The sequence below is a fragment of the Sander vitreus genome, chromosome 14 (genome assembly GCF_031162955.1).
Source record: "Sander vitreus isolate 19-12246 chromosome 14, sanVit1, whole genome shotgun sequence".
NCBI classification, from domain to species: domain Eukaryota; kingdom Metazoa; phylum Chordata; class Actinopteri; order Perciformes; family Percidae; genus Sander; species Sander vitreus.
This window is the reverse complement of record NC_135868.1, coordinates 2010285-2028341: the sequence shown is the minus strand read 5'-3', so window position 1 is coordinate 2028341 and position 18057 is coordinate 2010285. Positions and strand designations below refer to the sequence as shown.

At 42.4% G+C, this 18057-nt stretch overlaps 2 protein-coding genes across 5 annotated transcripts in view; both read left to right on the top strand.

Moving 5' to 3' along the window:
* The window catches only part of LOC144528557 (uncharacterized), a 55361-nt gene that overhangs the window by 21133 nt on the left and 16171 nt on the right, over positions 1-18057 (top strand). Inside the window, exons 1-2 of one of the 4 annotated variants that reach the window (XM_078267223.1) lie at positions 1006-3143; positions 7356-7413. The exons of 1 other annotated variant lie outside the window; for it this stretch is intronic. In XM_078267223.1, the coding sequence (XP_078123349.1) occupies positions 7374-7413 (40 nt within the window). In that variant the 5' untranslated portion in view covers positions 1006-3143; positions 7356-7373. 2 more of the 4 variants (XM_078267225.1, XM_078267224.1) reach the window with 2 other exon arrangements.
* On the top strand, positions 79-902 carry LOC144528586 (uncharacterized). Its single transcript, XM_078267262.1, has one exon. The coding sequence runs from the start codon at positions 84-86 to the stop codon at positions 732-734; it is 651 nt and encodes a 216-aa protein (XP_078123388.1). The 5' UTR covers positions 79-83; the 3' UTR covers positions 735-902.

Here is an 18057-nt window from a genome sequence, read left to right as displayed (position 1 = left end):
CAGAACTCACACAGGAGAAAAATGTGTTTAGCTGCTCTGAGTGTGGTAATGTTTTCACTGATAGTGGAAAACTGAAGCAACACATGAGAACTCACACAGGAGGAAAACCTTTTAGCTGCTCAGTTTGTAATAAATCTTTTACACAGAGTGGAAATTTACAGTCACACATGAGAACTCACACAGGAGAAAAACCTTTCAGCTGCTCAGTTTGTAAGAAATCATTTACACAGAGTGGAGATTTACGACGACACATGAGAATCCACAGAGGAGAAAAACCTTTCAGCTGCTCTGAGTGTGGTAGAGCTTTCACTGAACTTGGAACCCTGAAGAGACACATGATAACTCACACAGGTGAAAAGCCTTTTAGCTGCTCAGTTTGTAAGAAATCTTTTACACAGAGAGGAAATTTACAGTTACACATGAGAATCCACACAGGAGAAAAACCTTTCAGCTGCTCAGTTTGTAAGAAATCCTTTACACAGAGTGAACATTTACGGTCGCACATAACTTCTCACACAGGAGAGAAAAGATTCAGCTGCAGTGTTTGTAACAAAAGATTTGTGTGGCGTCCTGATGTCAAAAAACATAAATGTGTTGGTCCGATGAAGACAGAAGCTGATGGAGAGGACTGTGGAGGACCAGAACCAGCCAGGAACTCACATCCACTTTTACAACCAGAGACTGAAGACCAGACTGGAGACTCTTCTGAACCTGAGACTGGTGACATGGAATAATGTTTGTGCCTTTAAGTCCAAGCAAAACTTCTCAGGTATCAAACAAAAATCTTTATGTATCAACATCTAGATAGAAGACATTATATTGTGTGGTAGGAAAAACTACACTCTTACTTTAAATATTTTATTAGATATTGTTTTGTCTTGTTATGTCTGTCATATAATCAAGAAATCAGACAAATGTAACCACCTGATATTTTATAGGGCCCACACATATATTCACTTCTTTCTAAGTAACGTATGTTTAGCAAGATTCACTATTAATCATGTATCAATATGGGAGTTTATTCAATACACATTGGGTTCATGTTTTAATTTTGTGTATAATGTTTGAGCACAATTTAGGCCCAGCAGTCTCTGAGAGGAGACTTTTCTCTCTGTGTCAGGGAGACAGGAAGTGCAGGTTGAAAGCTATCTTTAGTTTAAACAAGAGAGATGTGATGGAGGTAGCATAGGGAAGTTAGCCTAGCATGGTGTTTCCTGTCAGGGAGAGGAGGAGTTTTATCTTTGAATCAAAGCTGAGATGGACATATTATCTGTATAAAACTATAAAAACTCACTTGTGCATTGCTATGTTCCAAGGTAATATGATCAGTGACACCAACATGATTAAGGTCTTTTGACATGTATAGTGTCTCCTATGCCACTAATTAGGCCATGGTAAAGCTAATAAAGTAAAGAAATATAATCATTTGATATGACCGGTGTGGTACACCAGGACATGCTGAGTACCCTCCAGGATGAAATAAAGTGAAATCATTTGAAGTAAACCATCTGTTGACTAGCATGTACGTTAGTAGTTATTGTCTGGGTCACAACGACCTAGGTGTACTTAAGAAAAGGAAGATGAGAGGACTGTTAGAAGTAAAAATATCACCAGTTCAGGTCCATCTAAAGATGTAACGAACATGAGGTAACTGTGGGCGTGAATGTGTCCAACTGACACCGACCACAACGCTGTATAAGAAGAGAGTCATATGAAACTTAGATTCAGTTGTCTATTTGACTGACTATCACCGGTGGTCAGTTGATGTGTCCGACGCAGCTCGTTTTTTTTGTTAAAATATAACAAATAAATCTGCATTGAGTGAATATCAACAGTCTCTGGAGTCTTCATGGTGTCCTCGCATGGAAATAAAATGGATAGAACGGGCCATTGGTCATTTGATGGGTACACAACAACATGGCGATTGTTGTTCGTTGTCCAGTGACAATATACGTCAGTGGAGCCGTGAGCTGTGTTGGAGCTCGCTGGGAGGAGAGCCTCCTGATGCAGCTCGGGTGACGTCGGAGGGAATGAGGAGGAACAGTTAGAACCAGCAGTGGTGGGTCAGCGGACCGCTAACGTTAGACCCAGCGGCAGTTTGTCAGCGGACCGCTAACGTTGGTGGGCAGGCATGCATGCAACCTCTGTAATGGAAGATTTCAAATTGACCGAGAGAAGAAACTGATGAGAAAAATATTTGAGGGGGTAGGGGGGGCTGAGACTAGAGGGCATTAGAGCTGTTCTTCTCAAAGCCAAGGAACATTACATTTCCAAAATCAGGGTGCAAAGTTTGTCAAAAGGGAGGGAGGCAAGTTAGAAAATAATATATTTTATTGTCCATCACGGAGCTCTCCGATAACCGAGCTGTGGTCGTCAGCGGCCGATTGAAGGCTCGGGACATCAGCAAAGTACGAGGTGAAACTTTGTCATTCAAAAGAGGAGAACGAGCAACAACGGGAACCACCGGACGCTGTTTTCAACCCTCAGCTTCGGGTACACAGAGCAGTTATCCACGAAGCTTGCGGTTGGCTGCGGCGTTAGAGGCTGGCTGGCTAGCTGGCTGTTCTATAGCCGAGCTGTTGTCGTCCAGCGGCGAATTGAAGGCTCTGGACATTCAGACCGGGATTCAGGCCATGTCGCCCATCCCTAACACCGGGCCCGGGATCTGGGAGCGGCAGGCTAACTACCACCGTGAGCGGCAGGTTACCACCAGGCCCAGGATCCATGGGCAGCCAGCAGACACCAGGCCGGGGATTCAGGAGCAGCCAGCTAACATCAGGCCTAGGCAGCTCACTGTTCCAACTGGTATTAAGGTATCAAGATGGCCACAAAAGAAATTTGAAAAGACATAAAGGAGCTAAAAGTAACCATGGACATGATGGGTGAGGAATTGGCGACCATAGCCAAACAACAGCGTACTATAATAAATCGTACGAATGAAATCTCTGAACTTAAGAAGTTGAATGAGGAACAGCAGCTCAAGGTTAACTCCTTGGGCTCGTGTATCAGACTTGGAGCAGTACACTCGAATGAATGATGTCTTGATAACTGGATTGAAGATTAAGCCTCGGTCTTACGCTCATGCTCTGAAGGGGGATGTGTGAGTCGAGAGCGCAGACCATGATGATTCAACTGAGGCTCAGGTAACAGCCTTCCTTCATGACAAAAACATATCCATAAACAGACACAATATTGAGGCATGCCACACAATTCCACAGAACTCCCTCACATGGTACAACCCATGCAGAGGCGGTGTCAGAATGCGGAATGTGTGTAGCCTACTTTAAAGGTACAATATGTAACTTTTCTGCTATAAAATGTCTAAAAACGACCATACCTATGTTATATATTTTTTGAGTTGTGTAGTTACACTATCCCACATGTTTCCACCAAATGGCAAACGCAGAGAAATCTGTTATTTTATTTTCAGACACGTCACGTTTCATTTAGTCGCCCGTCAGTGGCGTCATTATAACCTTTCACCCTCTAGTTACTCGTAACTTCCGTCAAAACACGGCACTCAGATGCTACGTTAGAGAGTAATTGTAAATCATACAATGTCACAGAAAAAATAATGGTAACACTGCTTTTTATACCAAAATGCATCATTTTGTGATTAATTAAATGCCAGTTTGCAACACAGTAATACAGCAGAAACTTTATTTATTGATACATATCAATATTAATCCAGCTTAATGTTACTACAATGTATGTGCTGGTTGACAAGTAGCTAACATTAATACTAGCTAATGCTTGGTGAATAACATTATAGGGTTACAACATCGTTCAACATGCTCATAAAGTTATTAGTAGTATGACTGTTTTCACCATGGATAAAAGCAGCACTGCGCTAACCCACAAATAAGTTCACTAGTAACGTTAACGTTAGCTGTATAGATAGACGATTAATCTAATGCTAATTTAGCCAGCTAGCACACTCCGGTCTGCCTGCCTCACTCCCCCGACACAAAGGGACATTCGGGATGATAGCTGACAACACAGCCGGGACATGTAGCATTAGCTAGTTACCGTTAGCCATAGCCGGTGCTTACGACGCTAACGGCAGTTTAATAAAGCGTCGGGAAACAGAGAATAGCAGACCCAGGCATCCTATTCACAACATCAGCCATCCATAATGTTACCAAAGCCCGTCTACGGAAAGCCGTTCCACTCCCTATTCAGCCCCATTGTACCTACTTTGGTTGCAGTTCCACCAGAGTTCCACTGGGGGTGATCGCGGTCCAGTGCTAAATGAATGGGACTCTATGGAGCTAGATGCTAAATGAATGGGACTCTATGGAGCTAGATGCTAAATGAATGGGACTCTATGGAGCTAGATGCTAAATGAATGGGACTCTATGGAGCTAGACGGATACATTTGACTCTTTCGCTTGATTGTCGTTGAGAAATCTCAGAATCTCAAGTTCAACATGGATTATAGGTCAAAAGTTGAATGAATGAGTACTTGTGTCCTTTCGATTTCTTACAGGTTGAGTCGTTGTTGCCCATAACACGCTAGCATTCTGATAATGAATGCTGATTGGTCAGTGAAGGACTGATTACGATCGGAGATCCCGCTTGACGGCATCCGAAGCAGAACCAGAATGTCAGAATGAATATTTCGGCGTGGTCTTTAAAACATTAGCAAACCTCTTTCTAGCACGTGAATTAACAGGGAGAGTCTAACCTGTCAGCTGTGTTGTATTAACAGAGAGACTAACCTGTCAGCTGTGTTGTATTAACAGAGAGAGACTAACCTGTCAGCTGTGTTGTATTAACAGAGAGAGTCTAACCTGTCAGCTGTGTTGTATTAACAGAGAGACTAACCTGTCAGCTGTGTTGTATTAACAGGGAGAGACTAACCTGTCAGCTGTGTTGTATTAACAGGGAGAGACTAACCTGTCAGCTGTGTTGTATTAACAGGGAGAGTCTAACCTGTCAGCTGTGTTGTATTAACAGAGAGTCTAACCTGTCAGCTGTGTTGTATTAACAGAGAGACTAACCTGTCAGCTGTGTTGTATTAACAGAGAGAGTCTAACCTGTCAGCTGTGTTGTCGATGCTTCAAGAGAACAAAGGAAGTGACTCAGAGCTTGCTGTAAAGCAGCATCTCTGTCCGTATATGTGTATGACGTCATTGACATTTTAAAAGGCTTTCTAGAACGAAAAAGCCTCTTTAAAATAATCTAACACCCAGCAGTGTGTATTTTCTTAGCCTCCCCTTTGGAATGCAACATTCAGATTACTAGACAACAATGATATCCTGAGAAAAGTGGATGTTGAGGGGTATAGCTCCACAGAGGCCCATTCATTCTGCACTGGCCTGTGAGCGCCCCCTATATGGAACTCTGGTGGAACTGCAACCAGGTCAGAAGCAGGAAGTAACGAGAGAGTGGACCTTCTTCCCTTATTAGATATTCTTTGATGTTAGCTACCGGTGTTTGTACCGTAAATCTCCTCCCTGCCGAATGTCTCCCCCCTTTGCGTTTAGCTGTCTTTACAGTTAGCTAAATTAACCCGACAACAGGTGTGTTAAGCACCAAAACGAATAGTTAAGATTACAGAAAAGTGAAGGGGGAGATCGGGCAGCTGGGAGATGTTCAGCTGCTGACAACGGCAATTGAACATGCTCGCCGTCGCGGAGATTCCCCCGGCGATCCCCACCCACACCCATCTCTCAGCCTCGTTGAGTAGCTTAGCGTTACAACAAACCCCGTCTGCCCGGTAAAATCCAAAGGTGACATTGGCGTGTGAAATATACTGTAATAGTGTGCTAACGTTAGCCCTGGCTCACTAGCTAACTGGTCAGGTAGCTACCAATACAGATTGAATCAAGAAAAACATAATAATGTTGGGGAAACTGCAGCTATTTTCTTAGAATGACATGAATAAATGTTACTAAACGTAACGTGAATAAACTTGAATGGGTGCACTCGCCCGTGAACAGATGCATGCTAACCAGCGATGTGTTTACCAATAAAAACTACAGCTCCCATAATTCCACGCAACTTCCCAACGTCATCAAACGTCTGTGTTTACAATCCATTGTTTTGGTTGAGAGACCCCTAGCGGCAGAAAGTTACATATTGTACGTTTAAGAGAAGATAGTTAGGAAGGTTTTGTTTACATGCTCGACCCGAGGCAAAAGTTCTTTTTTTAAGTGGATGTGTAAATTTGCCTTGTTTGTTTGTATATTTGCATTCTAAATGAGTGAATAAATAAAAAATTTAAAAAAAGAGAAGCTAGACTAATGTGACAAATGTAAAAAAACAAAAATAATCCTTGACCGGCGCAAAAGTGAAGCGGCCCACTGCCCACCTGACGGAAGAGCTGAAATGTTGTTAAAGTGTAAGGTATTTTAATGTGTTACCTCTCAGTTGAAGGTTAACCCTTGTGTTGTCCTCCTGTTTTGTCTGTAAAGTATAAATTATCATCCCATTCTGTGTTACATCTTCTTAGCCAACTTCATTCCAACCTATTACCACTAGTGTTACACTTATTTCTGGAATTCATGGTCAATAAACCTCATTAATATTAACTTATACCTACTTTCTGAGTTTAAAAAATTCACAAATTATGAATTATTTTCACTAACAATTAAAATCGGAGGATCACAGACTGGTATGTGTCAACGTTTAGTCAGGAAACTGTTTGGAAACCATTTCAATTTATTTTCAAATGCTATAAAGTTGAATAAAACATCCACAATTCAATGAGAGTAATGATCCAATCCTTCATTTTACTTGCAAAAATGTGTTGTATGGAACCATTCATGTTATTTTTGAGGCAATTTGGTTTTAAGTAACCTATATTTCTGATACAGAAACTTTGAAAACCGGTCAAATTTGAAAACAGGACGGTTAAGAGGAAGTTACAGTAAACCATAGAGCTTTTATTGTGAAAAGCGGAAGTGGATAAAGTGTAGTATTGACTGTGCTGTGGTTGAATAAAGTGAGACTTGCAGTGCCGTCTCTGTTCCGGCATCGGACGCCCGTGTTTCTTTATTTTATAGTCAAACCTGAGTCTAGGCAACAGAAGAAACCCTCGGTTACATTAGTAAACAAACATCTGCCCGGAAGTTGTTGGTACGACCCGTAATACTGTCCGTCCCCGGAACTAACGTTAACTGTTTGTGTGTTACATCGTGATGAGGACGGCGGAGTAAAAGGCGCCAGTGTTTAGTTTCTTAAGAAGAAAGAAAGGTCCCAAACTGCTGGATGTGGTTTTAAAAGCTGGAACAAAGCTACACAGAGCAGGTTTGTTTTCTCTTTTAATGTCGCAGGGAGTCGGTGCTAAAGCTAAGGTTAGCCGCTAGCAGCTAGCTCCTGCTAACGTCTTGTTGTATTTCCTGAAACAGGTCGGGGGGAACTTTAACATGAAGTCTGAGAGGAAGCTGTCAGCGGACCAGGGGACAGGTGGGACACGTTTACATCTGAAATATATAGAAATATATACAAGATATGTGTGTATACATGTATATAGAAGCTATGTGTGTATACATGGATATAGAAGCTATGTGTGTGTACATGTATATAGAAGCTGTGTGTGTATACATGGATATAGAAGCTATGTGTGTATACATGTATATAGAAGCTATGTGTGTATACATGTATATAGAAGCTGTGTGTGTATACATGGATATAGAAGCTATGTGTGTATACATGTATATAGAAGCTGTGTGTGTATACATGTATATAGAAGCTATGTGTGTATACATGGATATAGAAGCTATGTGTGTATACATGGATATAGAAGCTGTGTCTGTATACATGTATATAGAAGCTGTGTGTGTATACATGTATATAGAAGCTATGTGTGTATACATGGATATAGAAGCTATGTGTGTGTATACATGGATATAGAAGCTATGTGTGTATACATGGATATAGAAGCTATGTGTGTATACATGTATATAGAAGCTGTGTGTGTATACATGGATATAGAAGCTGTTTCCATGGCCAGTAAAAGGGAATATTCCACTGATAGAATGTATGTCTTTTGCAAACAGACTGTGCTGCTACGTTCACAGCTATAACTAATAATAATAATAATAATCTACAAACACACCTCACTCTCTCTCTTTTCCTCTCTCCAACGTGCACTCGTAAACAAGACGGCTGGAGCAGCCGCTGTTTGCGCATCACGTATAGTTAGCAAGTGTGTGTGTGTGTGTGTGTGTGTGTGTGTGTGTTAGGGGTGCACGATATATCGTTATCGGGATATCACGTTGCACAATATTATATCGAAAGTGTCACAATAAGTATGCAATATTTAGTTTATTTTGTGGAGCGCTGCGTCCCGTCCGTTGGCTGTGGGGCTTAGTTGTGTTTGACTTAGAGCCCGCTTGATGATGCTGTTTCATTGGACAGTTAGCATGCCACTTAGCACGTAGGGCTGCACAATTAATCAAATTTTAATCACGATTTTAATCACGATCATGGTCCCGAGGTTTACCAGTTTACCAGTAAATGCAACATGTAGTCCCGTCTGTGTTGTTTTATAGACAACAGCAGTGACCAGTGCTAGTTTGTGTCTGTTAGCTCATAGCTTTAGCGGCAGGCTGTTGTACGTCCTGCTGTTGGATCCTCTACAGTGAAATACAGTCACACTACACCGTTTAGCTGTCAGCATTTTAGCCGTTTTTAATCCAGTTACTACTGTAGCTAATGGTAGGCTAACGTTACCTGCTGTGTAACGTGTTATTGGTGTTTACTGTAGCTAACGGTAGGCTAACGTTACCTGCTGTGTAACGTGTTGTTAGTGTTTACTGTAGCTAATGGTAGGCTAACGTTACCTGCTGTGTAACGTGTTATTGGTGTTTACTGTAGCTAACGGTAGGCTAACGTTACCTGCTGTGTAACGTGTTGTTAGTGTTTACTAGCGTGACATGCAGCGATGTTTCTGGTGCCTCTAACGTCCGTTTTGGAGCATCAGAGCGCAACGCAGACATTTAAGTGGCACCGTAATGAGGCACCGTAATCAACGTTGCTATTTTGTCCGGTAGATACTGGGCTCACCAGATTTTAACATACGTGAACGTTAACGTGAACAGAAAATTGCGTCGCCTGTATCTTTTCACGGCAAACGCGCACGTTAGGAACGAACAACAGCTGAAACGGCTCCTTCATAGTATCCTTCATCAAAGGAGGAATGTAGCACCATATGGATTTATTGGCAGGAATAGCACAATATAGATGTGAAAGCAATTATAATTATCCTGTATGACGATACTTTTTTGTTTCTTTTTTTTGTTGGTTAAAATCAACAAATAATCGTGATTATTAATCATGATCTCAATATCGATAAAAATAATCGTGATTATCATTTTGGCCATAATTGTGCAGCCCTAAGTGCACGTCAGTGCACAGGTCCACTACGTGATAAGCCCTATGGAGCGTACCACATGACATGTGTGCATATTTTGACAGAGTGACAGTCTAAGTGTAGAAATGGAACGAATGAGAAAGAAGGTCAGTATCAAAAACTGAGGAGGACACGCTGTTGGATGCTGTCCTCCTCGCCTACTCTTTCTTCAATACCTAACGAATCTATCTCTTTCTCTCCCTGTGACTCTGTCTTTCTGCTTCAGCAGCACTGGTTGAAGCCTGAAAATATTGTAAACAAATTAATAACATCACTAATTACACTGGTCGGACTGTTCAGCTCAGTTTCAGACTACTGGAAATACTTTTCAATACTCATCTGGATTGAAGCAGCAAACATTCAGTGTAAGAGTAAAAAAAAATGACATAACATTATTTATAATATGTTTATTTGATTCACAGCTGTTACATATAGTGTTTTGACCTCGACAACCCAACTGCATTTTACCACAATCTTGCGACTAGTTAACTTTTTAAAGCAGGCGCAATCACCAAAAGTTGGGTTGGGACTCCAACATGAACACACTGACAACATTGTATTCAGAATCTAAAATATCTGTATAGCACTTTTTAATGTGTGATTGTGTAAAGGTGTTCACGAGATACCAATCTTTTGTGAACTTGTGAATTTCGCCAGCCATCTTCTCTGGTTTTCATGGAGACAGATGGTGTGTGTGTGTGTGTGTGTGTGTGTGTGTGTGTGTGTGTGTGTGTGTGTGTGTGTGTGTGTGTGTGTATGCCACAAGTGACAGAGAGACGGAGGAGAGCAGGGAAAGGAAATGCAGCTGAACGAATACGCTGCGTGTTTTAAATAGTGTTAAAAGAAATAATAATAAGGAAACGCAATGTACGGCGGCAGGTTTTGATTGTGCGGCGCACCGCCACAGATTAGTCTATGTGTGGGAAACACTGGTCTATATTGTCCTTTTATCTCCCTTGCCCAGGGACCACAGATGTAAATTAGCTGAATAGCTAACTCTGGTACAGGGCTTGAACTGTACATGGTGCCTGACAAATAAACTAAACTAATACGCGAGAGCTAGCCAAACAAGCCTCGCTAACGGCACAAAGTACAACAAGAACTCGCAGAGACATACCAAAATCGCCAATGATATAACGTATTATTTGGCCAAAGATATGATGCACATCCACACAGTTGATTAAAAAAGGCTTCAAGAAGCTTCTGAATGAACTAGACAAACGGTACCAAATCCCATCCTGCACCTATTTCTCACAGGTAGCTATCCCACAACTTTATAAAAGGCTGTGCAGGCAGAGTTTGGAGTCGGATATCGCAATATCATATTTTGTCAATATCGTGCAACCCTAGTGTGTCTGTGTGTGTGGCTGTGTGTCTGTATGTGTGTTTGTTTGTGTGTGTGTGTGAGACACTGTTTCTGCAGCTGTGTACGTGAACTATCATGTAGCACGTGTGTGCCAAAGACAACGAGTGGACACCCGTTCCGTGCGTCGGTTCCCTGGATGTATAATAATAATGGTTGGCTCATTGTCCAAATGCTCTCCCCTAGTTTTTACGTTCTTATGCGTAGGCGCTGCGCCTAAGCCGTATAATAGCAGGGAAAACCCTGCATTTAGCTAATAAGCATTCAGCCCACCTATGTCTTCTACCTGCCCACCCTAATATAGCAGGCTAGAACCGGCCCTGGTGTTGAATCTACTCTGAAGCAGCAATGCAGGATGTGTGAATGCAGCCTAAAGCAGCCTTTAAAACTTGGGCTTCGTCTTAGAGCGACGCTTCCTTCGGACTAACAACAGAAGCTTGTTAACTACTAACAAAAACCCAGATATATTTAGTCTACAGTCATTGAAGACAAACAAAATCAACATATCCTTACATTTGAGGAACCGTATTCTTAAAATTGTTGCTGAATAATTTTTAGTGTTGGATTTTATCACATTTAACGGAATTGTAGATGTTACTTTTTTTTAAATATTTACACTGTGTTTCAGCTTTACCTCCAGATGTTCTGGAAGTGATTGTTGGTGAAGAGGAGCAGCAGGAGTGTAGCTCCAGTGTGACCCAGCAGGAGGCAGAGACCCCCCCACACATCATCATCAAAGAGGAACAGGAGGAACTGTGGAGCAGTCAGGAGGGAGAGCAGCTTCAAGGGCTGGAGGAGGCTGATATCACCAAGTTCCCATTCACTCCTGTCCCTGTGAAGAGTGAAGATGATGAAGAGGAAGCTCAGTCCTCACAGCTTCATCAGAGACAAACTCAACACATGGAAACAGAAGGTAATTGTGACGTTTTGAAGGAGAGCGGAGAACCTCCTTTAGGTTTGAGAAGTCATGTGACTCTGTTGATGTGATCACACAGCAAACGTTAACACTTACAGACAAATAATCAGTGCAACTGTCTTTTGTTATCTAAGCCAGTGGATGCAGTAGATGTTAAACAGAAGAGGCCCCAGACTGGAGCCTTGGGGAACTCCGCATTTCATATTTGTCCGCTCAGATGTTTATCTATAGACACAAAGGAGTCCCTGTTCTTTAAGTAGGATTCAAACCAGACTAGAAAATGAAATAAGAATAAGATAAGCCTCAGGTGTAATTGTCAGTCTTTACAGCACTCTGGCTGACAGTTGGACTGCAGAAACATGAAATACCATTTCTTTTACCACGTAAAGAGATTTGAAAACAGTCTTTGTACTATTGATGCTGTCTCTCTGTGTCTGTGTTAACATCTCTCTCTCTCTGTGTTTCCTGTTTCCTGCAGATGTTGAACAGCTGTTGGTGGTTAAAGAAGAGGTTCCACCTGAGCAGCAGGAGTGTAGCTCCAGTGTGGACCAGCAGGAACCAGAGCCCCCCCCACACATTAAAGAGGAACAGGAGGAACTGTGTATCAGTCAGGAGGAAGAGCAGCTTCAAGGGCTGGAGGAGGCTGATATCGCCAGGTTCCCATTCACTCCTGTCCCTGTGAAGAGTGAAGATGATCCTGAGACTGATGACAGTGCTAATTGGAAGGAGACAAGAGAATCTCAGTCAGATTTAAACTCTCTGAAACATGATTCAACATGTAAGAAAACATTCAGCTGCTCTGAGTGTGGGAAAAGATTTGGCACCAATGCACACCTTAAGAGACACATCAGAATCCACACAGGAGAGAAGCCTTTCAGCTGCTCTGAGTGTGGGAGAAGATTTGGCTTCAAGGGAAGTCTGAATAGACACATGATAACTCACACAGGAGAGCAACCTTTCAGCTGCTCTGAGTGTGATAAACGATTTGGCCAGAAGGAACATCTGAAGTTACATATGATAAATCACACCGGTGAAAAACCTTTTAGTTGCTCAGTCTGTAAGAAATCTTGTACACAGAGTGGAGATTTACAGAAGCACATGAGAATCCACACAGGAGAGAAGCCTTTTAGCTGCTCAGTTTGTAAAAAATCATTTACACAGAGTGGAGCTTTAAAAACTCACATGAGAATCCACACAGGAGAGAAACCTTTCAGCTGCTCTGAGTGTGATAAAAGATATTGCCAGAAGTCACAACTGAAGAACCACATGATGACTCACACAGGAATAAAAGCTTTCAGCTGCTCAGTCTGTAAGAAATCTTTTACACGGAGAGGAAGTTTACGGTCACACATGGCTGTAGTCCACACAGGAGAAAAACCTTTCAGCTGCAGTGTTTGTAATAAATCTTTAACACAAAGTGGAAGTTTACAGAAACACATGAGAATCCACACAGGAGAAAAACCTTTCAGCTGCTCTGAGTGTGGTAGAGCTTTCACTGAACGTGGAACCCTGAAGACACACATGATGACTCATTCTGGAGAAAAACCTTTTAGCTGCTCAGTCTGTAAGAAATCTTTTACACAGAGTGGAGATTTACAGAAACACATGAGAATCCACACAGGAGAAAAACCTTTCAGCTGCTCGGTTTGTAAGAAATCTTATACAGAGAGTGGAAGTTTACGGGCACACATGACAGTCCACACAGGAGAGAAAAGTTTGTAATAAAAGATTTGCCTGGCGTTATGATGTCAAAAGACATAAATGTGTTGGTCCGATGAAGACAGAAGCTGATGGAGAGGACTGTGGAGGACCAGAACCAGCCAGGAACTCACATCCACTTTTACAACCAGAGACTGAAGACCAGACTGGAGACTCTTCTGAACCTGAGACTGATGATATGGACAAATGTTTGTGCCTTTGAGTCCAAGCAAAACTTCTCAGGTATCAAACAAAAATCGTTATGTATCAACATCTAGATAGAAGACATTATATTGTTTGGTAGGAAAAAGTACACTCTTATTTTAAATATTTTATTAGATATTGTTTTGTGTTGTAATGTCTGTCATATAATCAAGAAATCAGACAAATGTAACCACCCGATATTTTATATGGCCCACACATATATTCACTTCTTTCTAAGTAACGTATCTTTAGCAAGATTCACTATTAATCATGTATCAAATATGGGAGTTTATTCAATACACATTGGGTTCATGTTTTAATTTTGTGTGTCATGTTTAAGCACAATTCAGGCCCAGCTGTCTCAGAGAGGAGACTTTTCTCTCTGTGTCAGGGAGACAGGAAGTGCAGGTTGAAAGCTATCTTTAGTTTAAACAAGATGTGATGTGAGGGAGGTAGCATAGGGAAGTTAGCCTAGCATGGTGTTTCCTGTCAGGGAGAGGAGGAGATTTCTCTTTGAAGCAAAGCTGAGATGGACATATTATCTGTATAAAACTATAAAAACTCACTTGTGCTTTGCCATAGTAATATGATCAGTGACACCAACATGATTAAGGTCTTTTGACATGTATAGTGTCTCCTATGCCACTAATTAGGCCATGGTAAAGCTAATAAAGTAAAGAAATATAATCGTTTGATATGACCGGTGTGGTACACCAGGACATGCTGAGTACCCTCCAGGATGAAATAAAGTGAAATCATTTGAAGTAAACCATCTGTTGACTAGCATGTACGTTAGTAGTTATTGTCTGGGTCACAACGACCTAGGTGTACTTAAGAAAAGGAAGATGAGAGGACTGTTAGAAGTAAAAAATATCACCAGTTCAGGTCCATCTAAAGATACAACGAACATGAGGTAACTGTGGGCGTGAATATGTCGGTGAAAAGGCTTCCTTTTTCCCTTTTCACTAGGCCCTGTTCCCAACATTAAGACTGTTTGGTGTCTGCTTAATTGTTAATTTCACTGTCATTTTGTTGGTTATTGTTTTAGTTTGTTGTTTTATTATTTGACATAGGCCTGTTTGCAGGTTTTATGGGTTCATAGTGTTTTTCTATGGTTCTGCCTGTGATGTGGGTGGTAGCTCAGCTGCTCACCAGCTTAATCAAGGAGAGTGGATACAGGTTTGCCTCATGAGGTCTTTTCTGAAGGGAAGGACTGGGCAATCCTTTCTGCAGTAAATTACATGTTTATAATATTTGGGGTGCCTATTGCAGTGGGTACACATATATGTATGTATAAATAATAATGTTAGCAGTAATGGATCTATGCAATTGTTTTGAGAAACGTCAGTGTTAATGTTTGCTCACGTCAGCTCACCCTATAAACACCTCTGTAGGTGGTATGGTCCAATTAGGTGGGGAGGGGGGGGCTGAGTTAAAAGAGCATCAGGAGAAGAAAGAGGAGTTGGCAGCTTGCTGTGAGGTGACAGTTTAGTATTTTATTTTTATTTATTTTTTTTGCCTCAGTTTAGTATTCTGTTTTTGTATTTCGGTTTGAGTATGTTTTGGTGGTGTTTTTTGATAATAAATACACACATTGAGAATTGAAAAGCCTCCTCTCCAGTCATCATTCGTGACAGTGTCCAACTGACACCGCCCAAAACGCTGTATAAGAAGAAAGTCCTATGAAACTTAGGGCCCTATTTGAACGATCTGAAACGCAAGTTTCAAATGTGAAACACAAGTAGCTTTGTGGGCGGATCTCGGGCGCTGTTGCTATTATACCGGCGGGATAAATGAGTCTTGCGCCTGACGCAAATCTAAAATGGGTTGGTCCAAAGTAGCTAGGTCTGGTTTGGGCGTAACGTGCAATAAACCAATCAGAGCGTCATCTCACATTTCCTTTAAGAGCAGGCGCGCTTGTTCCATGGCAGATTGCTATTATGACGGCAGATTTGCCTGGCGGGAGCTGTCCAGGATGCGGCAAAGTAATAAATGCCCGTCTTGACCGGGTGGTGATGTTGCTGCGGCCTCTCGGACGCATCTCCTCAAGTCTGGAAAGGATTGCTGCAGCCATGGAGCGTGGGCCTCCAAACGCACTACCTGCTCCTGTTGTGCCCCTTCCTCCTCCCCCCACTCCATCTCTGTCCACCTGCTCCACCAGGAGCACATCGCACATTGCCACTCCCGGACCCTCAATTGTCCAATCCCGCCTTAGTTCAACATCACGTCTCCTTAAGTCCTCTAATATTTCCTCATTTATGTCATCAACACATCCATGATTCATGGAAATGTGTGAAACACAACAAGCCCCAAAGAATGCTGCGACTTTTTTGAGGACTGTAGTGTAAAGTGCCTCCTGACCTATCCAAACATTTTCAGTTTTTTTCATTTTCATTTCATTGTCATTTTCACCCAGCGGACCACTAACGTTAGACCCAGTGGTAGTGAGTCGGCGGAAAGCTAACGTTAGACCCAGCGGTAGTGAGTCGGCGGAAAGCTAACGTTAGACCCAGCGGTAGTGAGTCGGCGGAAAGCTAACGTTAGACCCAGCGGCAGTGGGTCGGCGGACCGCTAACGTTAGACCCAGTGGTAGTGAGTCGGCGGAAAGCTAACGTTAGACCCAGCGGTAGTGAGTCGGCGGAAAGCTAACGTTAGACCCAGCGGCAGTGAGTCGGCGGAACGCTAACGTTAGACCCAGCGGCAGTGGGTCGGCGGACCGCTAACGTTAGACCCAGCGGTAGTGAGTCGGCGGAACGCTAACGTTAGACCCAGCGGCAGTGAGTCGGCGGACCGCTAACGTTAGACCCAGCGGTAGTGAGTCGGCGGAAAGCTAACGTTAGACCCAGCGGCAGTGAGTCGGCGGAACGCTAACGTTAGACCCAGCGGCAGTGGGTCGGCGGACCGCTAACGTTAGACCCAGCGGTAGTGAGTCGGCGGAACGCTAACGTTAGACCCAGCGGCAGTGAGTCGGCGGACCGCTAACGTTAGACCCAGCGGCAGTGAGTCGGCGGAAAGCTAACGTTAGACCCAGCGGTAGTGAGTCGGCGGAAAGCTAACGTTAGACCCAGCGGCAGTGAGTCGGCGGACCGCTAACGTTAGTGGTTCTACACTGAATTACACCCAAGGCGAGACCCCCTTCGAGCCTTCGAATTTTAGCTAACGTTAGCTAGCATGTCAAACGGAGCTAGTCAGTCTTTCAACGGCTCTGGGTCTAGTAAATCAGCACGTAGGAGAATGTAAAGTCGCATGTCAACTATAAACTAGCAAGGTGACCAGTAACACTACAGCAGACGACTACGCTTGGCTAAAAATAACGTACTTTAAAATGCTTCTTCAGGTTGGAGGTGGAGTAACTGTAGTCTAAATACCAACTATTTAAATTGTAACTGTAACAGAATACAGTTACTCATAATGTGTATTCTGAATACGTAACGCCGGTACATGTACTCCGTTACTCCCCAACACTGCCCACCCCTTTTAAAAAAAAAAAAAAAAAACACACAATTGCAGAATAACTATATGACAGTGTATATTTATTTTAAGTTCTGATAACTTATACGGTCATATTTTGTGCAGAATTGTGTTCATTGTCTTTTGAAAATAGATTGTGCAACTTAAAACGTGTGTTTCCTCGGGTGGGCTCTGGCTCACCCTGTGAGAGCGTGCGCCCCATGTGGGCTGGGTCTTTTGCGGCGGCCCAGGTTCCAGTTCGAGTCCGGCCTGCGGCCCTTTGCTGCATGTCATCCCGTCTCTTTCTCTGACCCCTTTTCTTTCTATCCACTATCGAATAAAGAGAAAAGCCCCAAAAAATTATCTTAAAAAAAGTTTCCTGTTGTAATTGCAATAGTTAAATAACTGGATTTTCTTAAGTTTTTCAAATGTTCTAATGAAGGATTTGTGAAATTGAGAAATATAATTTTCTTTTTCACTTATGTTGTTATATATGTATATATATATATATATATGTGCCAAAAATACAGTCAGATATATAAAAAAATGTAACAAGAGCAGAGAGCAACAATAATATAAAATATTTAGAATAATAGAATATTTATTAATAGAATAAATATTCTAAATAGCACAAATCCTTCTTCACACAAATGTGAAAACGCACTAAAGAGAATCTAATTATTAAACTATTGCACTAAGAACAGAAAACTAAAACTAAACTGACCTTTCTGGCCGTCCTTGATGCAAAATCATCAATGATGTTATCATATGAAATCTGCTCCCCTATTGAATGATTGATACTGACTTCAAGGCCAGTGATCCGGTCCTGGGACATGGTCGACCTCCGGTACGACTTGATCAACTTTAGTGTTGAAAAGCTCCTCTCTGCTGGAGCCACAGTGACTGGCAGAGGAAGTGCGATCCTCAGTCCAGAAGTTGGGGTTTCCGATAGATCCTCATCATCCCCCGTTCCCCCCCTTGTCCGGACCGTTCCATTTGGGAGACCAAGCAACATAGGTGCCGTTTTCATCCGTGGGTGCTCACGGGCGCACGCCCTATAAAAAA